Source organism: Xyrauchen texanus, chromosome 34, assembly GCF_025860055.1.
Source record: "Xyrauchen texanus isolate HMW12.3.18 chromosome 34, RBS_HiC_50CHRs, whole genome shotgun sequence".
Taxonomy (NCBI): Eukaryota; Metazoa; Chordata; class Actinopteri; order Cypriniformes; family Catostomidae; genus Xyrauchen; species Xyrauchen texanus.
The window spans coordinates 24,463,785-24,477,217 of NC_068309.1; the positions used below are offsets into that span (position 1 = coordinate 24,463,785).

A 13,433-nucleotide genomic window follows, 5' to 3' on the forward strand; every position below is an offset into this window, starting at 1 on the left:
TAATGCAACATACTTTTCTGTGAAAAAAATGGACGATTCAGCTATCTGAGCCCTCATTCCTTCACACAAAGCTCACACAAAGCAGTGTCTAGTTGATCAATAATTAATAAATTAATAAAATCTAAAAAATGTCAGAGATTTGTAATGACTTTTCCTTAAATATTTCAGACACTGGTGGAAACCCTGTATTTGATTAAATTAATAATTAGTTCAAAGCAGGGGCGTTAGCCACATCCAACACACACATGCTATGTGTTTTCATAGACAACAGCATATGAGGTACCCAATGCTTCCAGTTCTCTGTAAAGTGCATGAACCAGTGCACCCTGTTGGTGGCAAACCGGACACTGCCTCCATTGACTTGAAGTATGAGGAACGGTACCGAAGTGCAGCAAAACGAGAACCAGAGAAAGAACAGCTGGAAGAGGAAAAGAGAGACTGCATAGGAGAGATGATGGAGGGATGAGACAGAGAAGAGGAGAGTGAGGGCACAGGGAGGAACTCTAGCTGGCCTATAGAGTGGCTGCGAGCCTGTCGCGTGTACGGGCGGCTGTGGGGCCGCAGGGGATACATGGGCCCAGCCACACTCTCACTGTCTTCTACCAACCTCTGTGAGCTTAGGTTCAGCAAGGCGTCTCCGTGTCGAGGCCGGAGGGACATGAGACTGGGAGCTGAGGAGAAGCACACAAAGATGTTGATGAGTTACTGAAAACAGGAGAGACAATAGAAGTTAAGAGCAAAAGCAAGGATCTACAAAAATACAAACACATTTAGGAAGGTACAGCAGGGAGTAGCTGTGTGTGATGGTAATAAATCAAAATAATGTTGGTTAATGAAGGAAAATATAAAAACATAATGATAGACTTTGATGAGCAGGAAAAGGAAACAGAGCTGAGATGTTGAATAGGAAGTGAACACAAAAGTGTGAAAGCATTGCAACAATTCAACTGCTGTGCAGAGGTGATCGATGTTCACAGTGGGTATAAAAACTGTTCATAGGAGTACAGAGATTTCCAGCCTATAGAGAAATGCTGCTTTTATGCAGTTCTTTGTTAGTTGAAACATTGCAATGTTGAAATTCAGGCTAATGTACAGTCAAGTTGGTCATTATTGCAAAATAAACCTAGACAGTGTGATCAGCCCATACTACCCTAAAGGGGTTAATTTTGCAATATTGAGCAAATTTCTGTACATTTTCCTGCTTATTACATGGCTACTAACCAAATGACTACATATATATAAACATAATAATGTTCATGAGTGTAAATTAGTTTATCATACGAGAAAAAGGAGAGATACAAAATAATCGGCAGCCTGAGCCAATGGTAAATTTGACAGTTTAGCCTTCATTATACAAAATGATTTGACCGCAGAATGCAGCAATTTACCAATAAGAATCAAGTATTTTAAAGAGCCATGTAATAAGTTAAAACATAGTACATTACCGCAAAATGTTGTGTAATGGTTCACAATTCCAATTCTGAAAGGGGGTTAGCACCGCCTTTAACCCAGGGTCATGAAGCCCTGCTCCAAAGCAGGCTTAGCAATGCTTGTGGTGCTATCCCCAAAATGCTGTGCCAAAGATATACAGTGAGAATAACTGACCCAGGGTTAAACTTAGTTAGTGTGAAAAGCTATTTAAAAAAAAAAAAAAAAAAAGGGAAAGCGTTGTGAACAGTTCACCCAAAAATGCCTCTCATTTACTCGCCCTGATGCCATCTAAGATGTGTCATACTTTTCTTCTTTCTTTCTTCTGCAAAACACAAATGAATGTTTTTAGAAGAATATCTCCACTTTGTAGGTCCAAACAATGCAAGTGAATGGTGGCAGAACTTTGAATGTCCAGAAATCATATACAGGCAGCATAAAAGTAATCCATAAGACTCCAGCAGTTCTGAAGTGATGCAATCACTTTTGGTGAGAAACAGATAAATATTTAAATACTTTTTTACTTTAAATCTCCACTCTAACTTTCAGAATGTGAAAGTGAAAGTGGAGATTTATAGTAAAAAAGAACTTAAATATTTATCTGTTTCTCACCCACACACATAATATCGCTTCTGAATACATAGATTTAACTTCTGGAATCTTATGGATTACTTTTATGCTGCCTTTAAGTGCATTTTGGAGCTACAAAGTTTTGGTAACCATTCACTTGCAATTTATGAAGCTACAGAGTTTAAATATTCTTCTATTTTCTTTGTGTTCAGCAAAAGACAGACATCTTGACAGCAGTCTCCTGGGTGATCATGATTTCAAGCTTGATTACACTTCCTAGTGCTTGATGCACGCGCGGAGCATTAGATGGCACTATAGGAAGTGTAAACAAGCTTGAAATCATGATCACCCAGGAGACTGCTGTCAAGATGTACAGTGAAAAAAAAACTTTTTTTTTTTAATTTTGGTCTATTCTAACCCCCAAACAACTGGATAGCTTCAGAAGTCATTGATTACTACACTGGAGTCGTATGGATTACTTTTATGCTGCCTTTATATGCTTTTTAGAGCTTCCAAATTCTGGCCACCATTCACTTGCATTGTATGAACCTGCAAAGTGGAGATATTCTTCTAAAAATCTTAATTTGTGTTCTGTAGCAGAAAGAAAGTCATACACATCTGGGATGGCATGAGGGTGTGTAAATTAGAGAATTTTCATTTTTGTGTGAATTATTCCTTTAAACGTTCGCTCTGCCTTTAGAGCTTTCTTCAATATAACACTTAAATGGGCAGTTAACCCCAAAATTAATTTCTGTATTTACTTACCCTTATGTTGTTCCAAACTTGAATGACTTTCTTTATTTCTTTGAATGCAAAAGGAGATGTTAGGAAGAATTTTTGTCTCAGTCACCATTCACTTTCATTGCATCTTTTTTGTCAATACAATGAAAGTGAAGGGTGACTGAGAACATCTCCTTTGGTATTCCATGGAAATAAGAAACAGGTTTGGAACAATATAAGAGTAAATGATGATATTCATTTTTCATTTGGTTAACTATTCCTTTCATTTTTATAGACGTAAGTGTAATTGTCATCAATACAGATGTAGAATTATAATGTCTACAATAATGATTACAAAAGATTTAATTCACCTTAGATGCCCATGAAATTGTTTAACATGATTCCACATCTGAACTTTGTTTGTATTTGTTACTCAGTGGTCTGTTAAAGAGTTGGAGATATCATTTCTGTTGCAGAACATCTATAAAGTCTTAAACGGCCAGTGGGAGGGACACAGAAGAGTTTCTTAGTGTTAGCATTGGCTGAGAGAATAAAGGGGGTTGTGCCAACCAGAATGTTTCCACAGGGTTTGGCTCTCGGACCCAACAGGCCAAAGGTCGCTCACTCGCCGGTCCATCTGCCATGCGGCATCTGTGGACATTAGCCAATTTTATCACACCACAAAGCTACATTCCCATGTATTAGGATTAGAAAACTGGCCATCAACTGTTCCAGATCAAATTTGAACATTATTCAAGGGATAGTTCAGCCAAAATTGTAAATTCCGTAATGTTGTTCCAAACCCGTATGACTTTCTTTCTGTAGTGGATTATAAAAGAACTTGTTAGGCAGAATGAAAGCCAGCCACATCATTAACTTTTATTGCATAATTTTTCCATACAATGAAAGTGAATGGTGACTGAGTCTGTCCTTTTGCCCATCTCTACATCGGAGAATTAGTCATATGAAAGTCATACGACTTTGGAACAACATGGTGACATTTTAGTGGGAACTATCCCTTTAAGAAGGCTGAGAATCTCCAATTAAAACATAGATGAACAAGGTCATATGCCAATTCTTACTCGGCACAACAGTTAACATAATAGTTAAAAACAGCACTACAATAGTCCACACATGTACATAATAAACTCACATTGCATGGTTCCTGTGGAAAGTATGTCCTCGTCCATATCGTCTAGGTCATCAGATAGCAGCAGGTGCTGAGGTGTGGTGGGGCGGATGCCCAGGAAAGCAGGGTCAAGGTTTAGGGCAGAGGCCAGAGAGGACATGCCAGGGTTATTTACAATATTTAAACCTGTCAAAATCTCGATCTGCTGCCAGCGATGGAGCTTTTCTCTTAACGCGGCAGTGACCTCACCCAGAGCCTGTCTGTGGAAATGTAAAATAAAGGTTGACGCAAGATGTTTGGTTTGGTTGGTGTACTTCAAATAATGGTTCTCAATTGGTTTTGCTTCATGACATCAGACATCAAGTGGTGACCCAACACAGTACCAAAAATGTTTAGTGAACAAAAGCTCAAGAAAAGTGTCAATTCAAAATCGAAATGTTAAATGAATTAATGTTACATGAACTAAATAGACAATATGCCAATGATTTAAATGACATAAGATTGAATAGGAAAAAAAGACGATTTTGCATTTTGCATAAACAACATCATAAATGTGACAAACACTGGAACAAATATTGTATTAATATTAGCAATATTAGACACACAGCCCTAGACGCCAAAAACAGAAGATATGGGAAATGTTTTGTCCTATAATTCGTGATATAAATATTGATAAGTCTATTCATTTAAAGAGTGAGGATAAAAATTAACTGTTGAAAACCACTGCTTTAAAAAAAACAAGGTTGGCAGATTTATATAAAAAGTTTATAAATAAACAAAAAACATCAATGTCTGCAATAAACGGTGACATCAATGATAGACTCACTTGGCTGACAGGATTTTGTGATCAACATCATCCAATGAAGAGCTGTGAGCCAGCTGGAATGTTCCAAACAGTGATCCTCTCTTCTTCTTAATCTTTTCTGCCTGTCATGACAAACACAACCACATGTACACTGGTGGCCAAAAGTTTTTAATAATGTATATTTTGCTCTTATGGAAAAAGATTGGTACTTTTATTCACCAAAGTGGCATTCAACTGATCACAGTGTATATAGTCTGGACATAAATAACATGACAAACTTCTTAAACTACTTCAAAGAGTTCTCATCATAAAATCCTCCACATGCAGCAATGACAGCTTTGCAGATTCTTGGCATTCTAGCTGTCAGTTTGTCCAGATACTCAGGTGACATTTCACCCCACACTTCCTGTAAAACTTGCCATAGATGTGGCTGTCTTGTTGGGCAATTCACACACACCATACAGTCTAGCTGATCCCACAAAAGCTCAATGGGGTTAAGATCCATAACACTCTTTTCCAATTATCTGTTGTCCAATGTCTGTGTTTCTTTTCCCACTCTAACCTTTTCTTTTTGTTTTTCTGTTTTAAAAGTGGCTTTTTCCTTTGCAATTCTTCCCATAAGGCCTGCACCCCTGAGTCTTCTCTTTACCGTTGTACATGAAATTGGTGTTGAGTGGGTAGAATTCAATGAAGCTGTCAGCTAAGGACATGTGAGGCATCTATTTCTCAAACTAGAGACTCTGATGTACTTCTCTTATTTAGTTGTAAATCTGGCCGTCCACATCTCTTTCTGTCCTTATTAGAGCCAGTTGTCCTTTGTCAGTGAAGACTGTAGTGTACACCTTTGTATGAAATCTTCAGTTTTTTGGCAATTTCAAGCATTGTATAGCCTTCATTCCTCAAAACAACGATTGACTGAAGAGTTTCTTGAGAAATCAGTTTCTTTTTTTGCCATTTTTTACCTAATATTGACCTTAAGAAATGCCAGCCTATTGCATACTGTGGCAACTCAAAAACAAACACAAAGACAATGTTAAGCTTCATTTAATCAACCAAATATCTTTCAGCAGTGTTTGATATAATGGCAAGTGGTTTTCTAGTATGAGATTAGCAATTTAGCATTATTACTCAAGGATAAGGTGTTTGAGTGATGGCTGCTGGAAATGGGGCCTGTCTAGATTTGATCAAAAATGACTTTCAAATAGTGATGGTGCTGTTTTTTTTTACATCAATAATGTCCTGACTATACTTTGTGATCAGTTGAATGCCACTTTGATGAATTAAAGTACCGATTTCCTTCTGAAACAGCAAAATATGTACATTATTCCAAACATTTTTCTGCCAGAGTAAAAAAATCAGGGATCGGTGTAATTGGATTACAAAGTAATTAGTTACTGTAATCTGCTAACTTTAGGCACTAAAAGCAGGGTAACATTATACATTCTTGTAATCAGACTACAGTTACTGACTTTCAATAAACAAGGAGAAAATATACATTATTTTGTAAAAATTTTAATTTAGAAAGTAACTTAAAAACAATGTGATTAGTAACGTTATTATCAATGAAGTAAAAAGTAAATGTAATCTTATTACAATTTTTTAGAAAAGTAGTTAGTAATTTGTAGTGGATTACTTTTACGTAACTTATTCAACGCATGTAAATCAGTGAATAGCTACTTAAATTTCAGCTGTTGTTTGAACCAATTTTCTTTGATACTTTTATGGTGCTTTTTTGTCATTTTGGAGATTGACAGCTCCAGTCCTCATTTTATGGTAAAGGGTGGCCAGAATATTCATCAAAAATGCACCTTTTATGTTCCATGGAAGTCATACAGGTTTGGCACATCACAAAGGTGAGTAAATGATGACCGAATTTTAATTTTTAAGTGAACTTTTCCTTTAACAGCTAAATGGATGTCAAACTCACAGAATAGGCAAAGCAGCGTTTGATATTCAGTAATTGCTTGTATGTGACAGTCTCACCCCTTCTCTAGCCATGATGAGTTGTCTTTCTGCATTCTGCTTCTTTATGTTGTAGTACTGTACCTCCACCTCATGAGTGAGTTGTAGCCATTTTTGCAGAGCTTCAGGAGGAGACCAGCTGCTCCTCGACTCCAGCTCCCTCTCTGCTTTCCTCAGAGCCATGCGCACCTAACAAATACATGCACAAACACTCTTCAGTGTTTTGGGGAGCTAATTCTGTGCGACCTCTTTTGCACCACTTGAGTGGTTTCCATGGTGATGGAACACCAATGATGAATCTATGGGAGACAGTGAGGGTCTCCAAACATGTTGCTGGTGTGCAAATGGTGAAGAGGCATTTGCTTCAGCTGAACCGTGCTAATCATTTTACTAAGGTTTGAGAAATTAATAAAATTTTTAGTAAAACACCCTCTTGATCACACATTACTAATGATCATAGATTCATAATCTATTTTACTATTATTATCATCATCATTATTATTTTACAATAATACATGTTAGGGGAGGTACTTCATGCATAAAACACAATTATATTTGGATGTTATAATTTTGGATTACTGCAATTTTTCCCACTTCAACTTTCTAACTTTCAGAGAGCATTCAGAATAAGTCAACAATCATACATTTGTGTATTTATATTACCACAAATTAGTATATATTAATATTTTTCCATTTTGGGTATATAGCAAATACAATGTTTCATAACAGGTACAACCCTTTTTACAGCAAGTTTTGCAGGTATTTTGCCAAAATGAATATTTTGTTTCTTGAAAAGCAAACTGCTTACCTAAATATTTTGTTATATTCACAACCTTTTGACAAAAGGTTCCGGCAATTACGAACCACTGAGTTGCTAATCGCAAAAAAACAAACCGTCTGTCATTTTCTGAGTCTAACATTTGGTATTATATGCAAATGTATGCATATTTAATAGGATGATGACTAATTTACATAGCATTGTTTTTTTTTTAGAAAAGAAAATTTGCCTTTTAACCTAAATTTATTCACTATATTTAACCACCCTCATGCAAATCATTTTGGCTGAGAAACAGATCAATATTTATGTTCTTTTTATTATAAATCTCCACTTTCACTTTTATATTTTGAAAGTGAAAGTGGAGATATATAGTAAAAAAATACATAATATTGATCTATTTCTCACTCAAAGTGATTGCATTGCTTCAGAAGACATTGATTAAACCACAGGAGTTGTATGGATTACTTTTATGCTGCCTTTATGTGATTTTGGAGCTTCAATGTTCTGGTCACCATTTACTTTCATTGTATGGACCAGCAGAGCTGAGATATTCTTCAAAACATTTTAATTTGTGTTCTGCAGAAGAAAGTCACACACATCTGGGATGGCATGAAAGTGACTAAATGATGAGAGAATTTGTATTTTTGGGTAAACTATACTTTAGTAAAGCTATGCAAACAAAGATACCTGTTCCAACTCTTCCTCTGCATATTTCTGTCTGCTCAGCTCGTTCACTGTGCCCTCACGCAGTTCTTTGAGCCTTTGTGCCTCCTGCTTGGCTGCGTTTATCTCATTTCGTAACTCATGCTCCAGGTTGACCTTCTCAAACTCCACCGTGAGGTGTTCTTCCTGTGCGATCTGCAGCCTGCACACAAACACATGATCAATTTCAAAAGAAGCTACCGTTGACTGCAAAATGTTGTATAAACTCTTTACTTGACAAACAGTTCATATATTTCACCACCAGGTGAAGCTCTAGAGAAATGTTTAGAAATTAGTGGGGAACTGGATCTGCAATATTTTACCACACCTCTTCCTCCTTGTGAAAAGACAGCTGAACAAGATGTGGCTTGTTTGAAGTGGTGATTCTGTGTGGTATAACTTTCTTAAAGCTTTACTGGAAAATTCATTCATCAGCTTTGCACTGGATAACCATTTAATGATGGCAGGATCTGGATGGCTAAATCTAGTCGCACTTGTCCCATGTTAACAATCAGTTTTAAGTATATCAGTTACATTTAAAATAAGTGTAACTACTGGAAATATATATTTTTGTCTGGCATGTCTGTGATACAATTAAACAGCGATGTTGTTGCTTAATAGGATAGTTCACCCAAAAATGTAAACGCTGTCATCTACTTACGGTCATGTTCCAAACATGTATGACTTTCTTTTTCCCGTAGAACACAAAAGGCAGAATGTTAGGGACAGACAGCCTCAGTCACCATTCACCTTCACTGCATCTTGTTTTTACCATACAATGAAAAGTAAATGGTGACTGAGGCTAATATTCCTAACATCACTTGTTGTGTTCCAAGGCAGAAAGAAAGTCATACATTTCAAGTAAATGTATAAAAAAATACTCAATTAGAATTAATTTGTAGATGTTTTGAACAATATGAGGGTGAGTAAATGACAACAGCGTCTTCATTTTTGAGAAGTAAACTATCCCTTTAAGCAGTCTGTTTATCCATTTCTCCTCTTTACTAGTCAAATAGGAGGAAGAATACAGAGAAAAAGAATTCTGAAGTAGTCCCAGTTTAAACAGGAAGTGAGGTATAAATTAAACCTTGATATTACAGCGACCAAGGCTAACGTTATACATAACAGGGAGGGGGAGCAGAGATGGACAAATCAAGGAAATGGAAGAGAGCAATTAAAAGAGAGGAAGCAAACTATGAAAGCCTTTCACAACAGACATGAAAAGTGCATCACGCAGGGTGGAGGCAGTGTGGATCAAAGTGGAAACGAGGTGTTCAGATCTCTGTTCCAAATGGGATTTAGAATGAAGGACAAAGAGACATACCATACAACCAGCTCCATCTGCTCTTCTCGAACACAAGTGATTCTTACCACATTACACTCAACAAACATTCCTCTTCTACAGCTTTCCCTGAACAAACTAATATAGAGCACTGTAATACATCCTTACATCCTTATAAGGTAATTTCTTTAAATTAATGCACCATGAAGAAGGGAAGTTTGAATCATGAGCTTCTCGAAGACCTGTGACCTCTGAAAGAAGGCAGAGACAGGTTCTCTGTTCTGCTTCACTGGTTAGGGCACCAGTTGAACCGAGCGTGCAGCCTGATAGCGTGATTTTTTTAAAACACAGAGCTGGATTCAGCAAAGCACTGCTCGTCCTTTTGCCATATAAGGACTTTCTTTTCCCAATTTTGACCAATTTCCACTACTTAGTAGGTCCTCATTGTGGCGCGGTTACTCACCTCAATCCTGGTGGCAGAGGACAAGTCTCAATTGCCTACGCTTCCGAGACTGTCAATCCACGCATCTTATCACGTGGCTCACTGTGCATGACATCGTGGAGACTCACAGCATTTGGAGGCTCATGCTACTCTTTGCGATCCAAGCACAATTTACCACACACCACATTGAAAGAGAGAAACCCTAATCGTGACTACGAGGAGGTTACCCCATGTGTCTCTACCCTCACTAGCAACCGGGCCAATTTGATTGCATAGGAGACCTGGCTGGAGTCACTCAGCACAACCTGGATATGAACTCCCAACTCCAGGGGTGGTAGTCAGAGTCAATACTCGCTGAGCTACCCAGGCTCCTTCCATTTAAGGACTTTAAAAGGCACGCTTGCATCACCCTGCCTGAGCCTTATGACCTGACCAAAGATATTAGTAAATAAACCACACTACCACCAGAACATCCTTAAAAGCAAGATATATTTAATTGAGAAGCAAAATAATAAAAAAAAAGTTTAGTTTTGTTAGAGAAATATGACATTAGTGAGGTTTATGCTTAAAATAAGAAAACACTACTTGCCAGTGGGATGAGAAGAATATACTTTAAAAGACTGTTCCGGGTTTAAAACAAGTTAAGATCAATTAACAACGTTTGTGCCATAATGTTAATATATATATATAACAATTTTTTTTTTTTAAAAGTCACCCCTCATTTAATAGTAACACAACACAACTCCTATATACACACACGCACACATGCGCGCACACACACACACGCGCGCACACACACGCACAAACGGCCAAAAGTGTGGACTAATGTTTAGATTTAGGTTACAGAAGGAAACTGTTACTGTAATTCACCTGTAAAACTGTTACTGTAATTCAGGTAAAAAAATGGCAAAAAAAAAAAGAAAACGATTTCTCAAGAAACTCTTCAGTCTATTAATGTTTTGATATACACTGCTTGCAATTGAAAAAACAAAACTGAATTTCATACAAAAGGTGTACCCTACAGTCTTCAAAGTCAAAGGATAACTGGCTCTAACAAGGCTCTGCACATTATTCCAAACATTTGGCCGCCAGTGTACATTGTTTTAAAAGTATAGCGACAAGATGTAAAAATGATACATGTTAAAGCTGAAGTGTGTAACATTTTCTGTGTTAAAATACTTTCTCCTATTCCAGCTTAATATGCAAAGACAACTTTAAGTAAGCCATTAAATAGCTTACTTTTCTTGAAAACTGTAAACACTGTATCTCTGTGGTGCTATGAAAATTCATCTGTTTGAGCAAACCGTCTTATTAGACACAACAATATTGACTCGACCAGTGTGAGTTGGGACTATCTGTTTGTTATAACTATCTTGCAGAGACACATTTAGGTGACCTAGTGTAAATGAACTGTGCATAAAAAAGTAAACAGGCCCGGAGGAAAATAGTCTTTTGTACGGAGCAGAACTTACTTCTGCTGCAGGTCCAGGAGGCTCTGCTCAGCTCTCTGTAGCCCCTCTAGGTCCTTTATCATCTTGCCCATGTGGTCCGTAGAGTTTCGCTTCTGCATGTAGGCAAACCAGCAGCCCCCCACTCCAATCACAATGGACACCACCAACATTAAGTCCTTTAAGTGACTGTGTCTGCTCACTGCCACAAAGATCACAAAAGCAACATATTGGTGGGTGACAAATAGCTTAATTTGCTTTATTTTGAATCATGTTTTTATCTTGTTAGTTTGTAAATATTATTGCAGCTTATTCTGATCCATTTTTGATCCATTCAAAAGGAAGGTTGAATGAAACTCATTTGGGTGAAATATTGCTTAAAGAGAATGTACAGAATGCACAGCTTATCGAGAATTCACGTGGGTCACAATTTAAGTCAGAAAAAATGAATCCCGGATTAATCTGGAAAAAATCACATACCTGGTAAAGTGAATATCTAGTTTACTTGCTAGAAAGGGCCTCAAACTAAACTTTCTAAAATTTGATGTCATTAACTTGGCAAACTTTGGCAAATCCAGAAATTATTTCATCCTCAAAAGCGCTCGTATCAGCAATTGTCCTAGTAAACTTGGCTTTGTTTTCAGGTGGCCTAAATAAAAACAAACCTGTGTACTTTTAAGTCAATCAGATTAGAGCTTATTAGATCGAGAATGTTATTACCAGTTTTGTGTTTTGCATCAGGTGGTCAATTAATGGACTGTAGAAACAGCTTCATATACCTACTCAATTAAAAAAAAATATAATATAATTGTGGCAGGGAGGAGGGCGGGGCTGGGTCATGATGCTGCAAACCCAGCCACCAAGCAGGCTAATCTATCCCTTGAGAGGGATAAAGGCGACTGGAGGTGGCAGTTCAAGAGAAAGAGAGAGTTACGGGCAGCTGCCCTGCATGTGTTTATGTTTGCATCTTTTTTTTATTAAACTCTTATTTATATTGTCAATCCAGTTCTTACATCCTCCTTTCCCTTTTACCTTGTTACAATAATATAAAGAGGAAATGAATGCCTTCTTCCTACTGCTTATGTCTACAATCTTCTCAAAACTTCCATTTGCACTGTTGATTTTTAGACAAAAATATTTAAAGTATTCAACTGATCCATCAAGAATCCTTTTATCATGTGGATCAAAAACTGAATTATATATTAGAGTTTAATACAACCTATAAAATAAAATTTTCCCATCTTGGATGCCCTTTAGCCATGACTATATTCCCAATATGACATTGCCTGTATTACCTTATAGTTTTTATTAAGTTCTGTCAACTGCATATATAATTATATAGCAGACAATAATTCCACAGGGGGGCCTGTGCCTCAGACCGTTGAGAGAAAGGTGCCAGGTGAAAGGCTTGAGACATGCCGGAGAGTGCTGGAAACGAACGCCGCACCTGTTATAATGAGTGGAGCTATTACGTCACATGCGCTCAGGAGCATAGATAGCTCGCTGACATGACTGTCACTTGGCCCACCTTACAAATGAAAGCTGGTGTAATTGTCCAATAGAATTCCATAATATATGCATTACTCTAAACACAGTTTTAGTTTGTCTTTACACACTGAGGAAAGGAACCAAGTCTGTGATAACCGATGCCATGATGCTGTTGATAGAGCTTAAGTTGTATTTAAACAAGAATATTTTTTACAGGCATGTCATAAAATATCGATATATTGATCGGCACATTATTTTATCAATATATTTGAGGCATTGATATATTTACATTAGCCGAGATTTAAAATAGAAGCCTAATTTGTGTGCTTTCCAATTCACCCAGTTGAGTTTCTGTTGAATGTCTGGTGTAATAGCGTTTGAAGACCACAAGAGGGTGATATGACAATCACTGTAGCCAGTCGGAAGGCATCACAACATAGGATGGGTATTTTAGAGCTCCTTGCACAGGACGCATCCAAACAAAGGTTAGGACGTGGATGCGTTTGCAGGTTAGTGTATGAAACTGGCGTAACTGCGCAAACTAAACGATTACAAATTATTACGCAATTTCGCTGTATGTATCTATGACGAGGTTTCATTCAAGCTGTCAAACTACAAAAAGGCATACTTGTAACTGAAAATGCATTGTGTGGACTATATGAAAGATACTTATACACAA

General features: G+C 37.3%; 1 protein-coding gene across 2 annotated transcripts in view; it reads right to left on the minus strand.

Annotated features, from left to right (window-relative positions):
• Positions 1 to 13,433, minus strand: part of LOC127627779 (stromal interaction molecule 1-like) — a 46,976-nt gene that overhangs the window by 2,653 nt on the left and 30,890 nt on the right. Inside the window, exons 7-13 of one of the 2 annotated variants that reach the window (XM_052104322.1) lie at positions 11,291 to 11,468; positions 8,080 to 8,257; positions 6,636 to 6,803; positions 4,674 to 4,774; positions 3,872 to 4,107; positions 3,289 to 3,369; positions 608 to 671 (exon numbers count right to left, since the gene is read on the minus strand). In XM_052104322.1, the coding sequence (XP_051960282.1) occupies positions 608 to 671; positions 3,289 to 3,369; positions 3,872 to 4,107; positions 4,674 to 4,774; positions 6,636 to 6,803; positions 8,080 to 8,257; positions 11,291 to 11,468 (1,006 nt within the window). The remainder of the gene's footprint in view (positions 1 to 607; positions 672 to 3,288; positions 3,370 to 3,871; positions 4,108 to 4,673; positions 4,775 to 6,635; positions 6,804 to 8,079; positions 8,258 to 11,290; positions 11,469 to 13,433) is intronic. The other variant, XM_052104323.1, reaches the window with a different exon arrangement.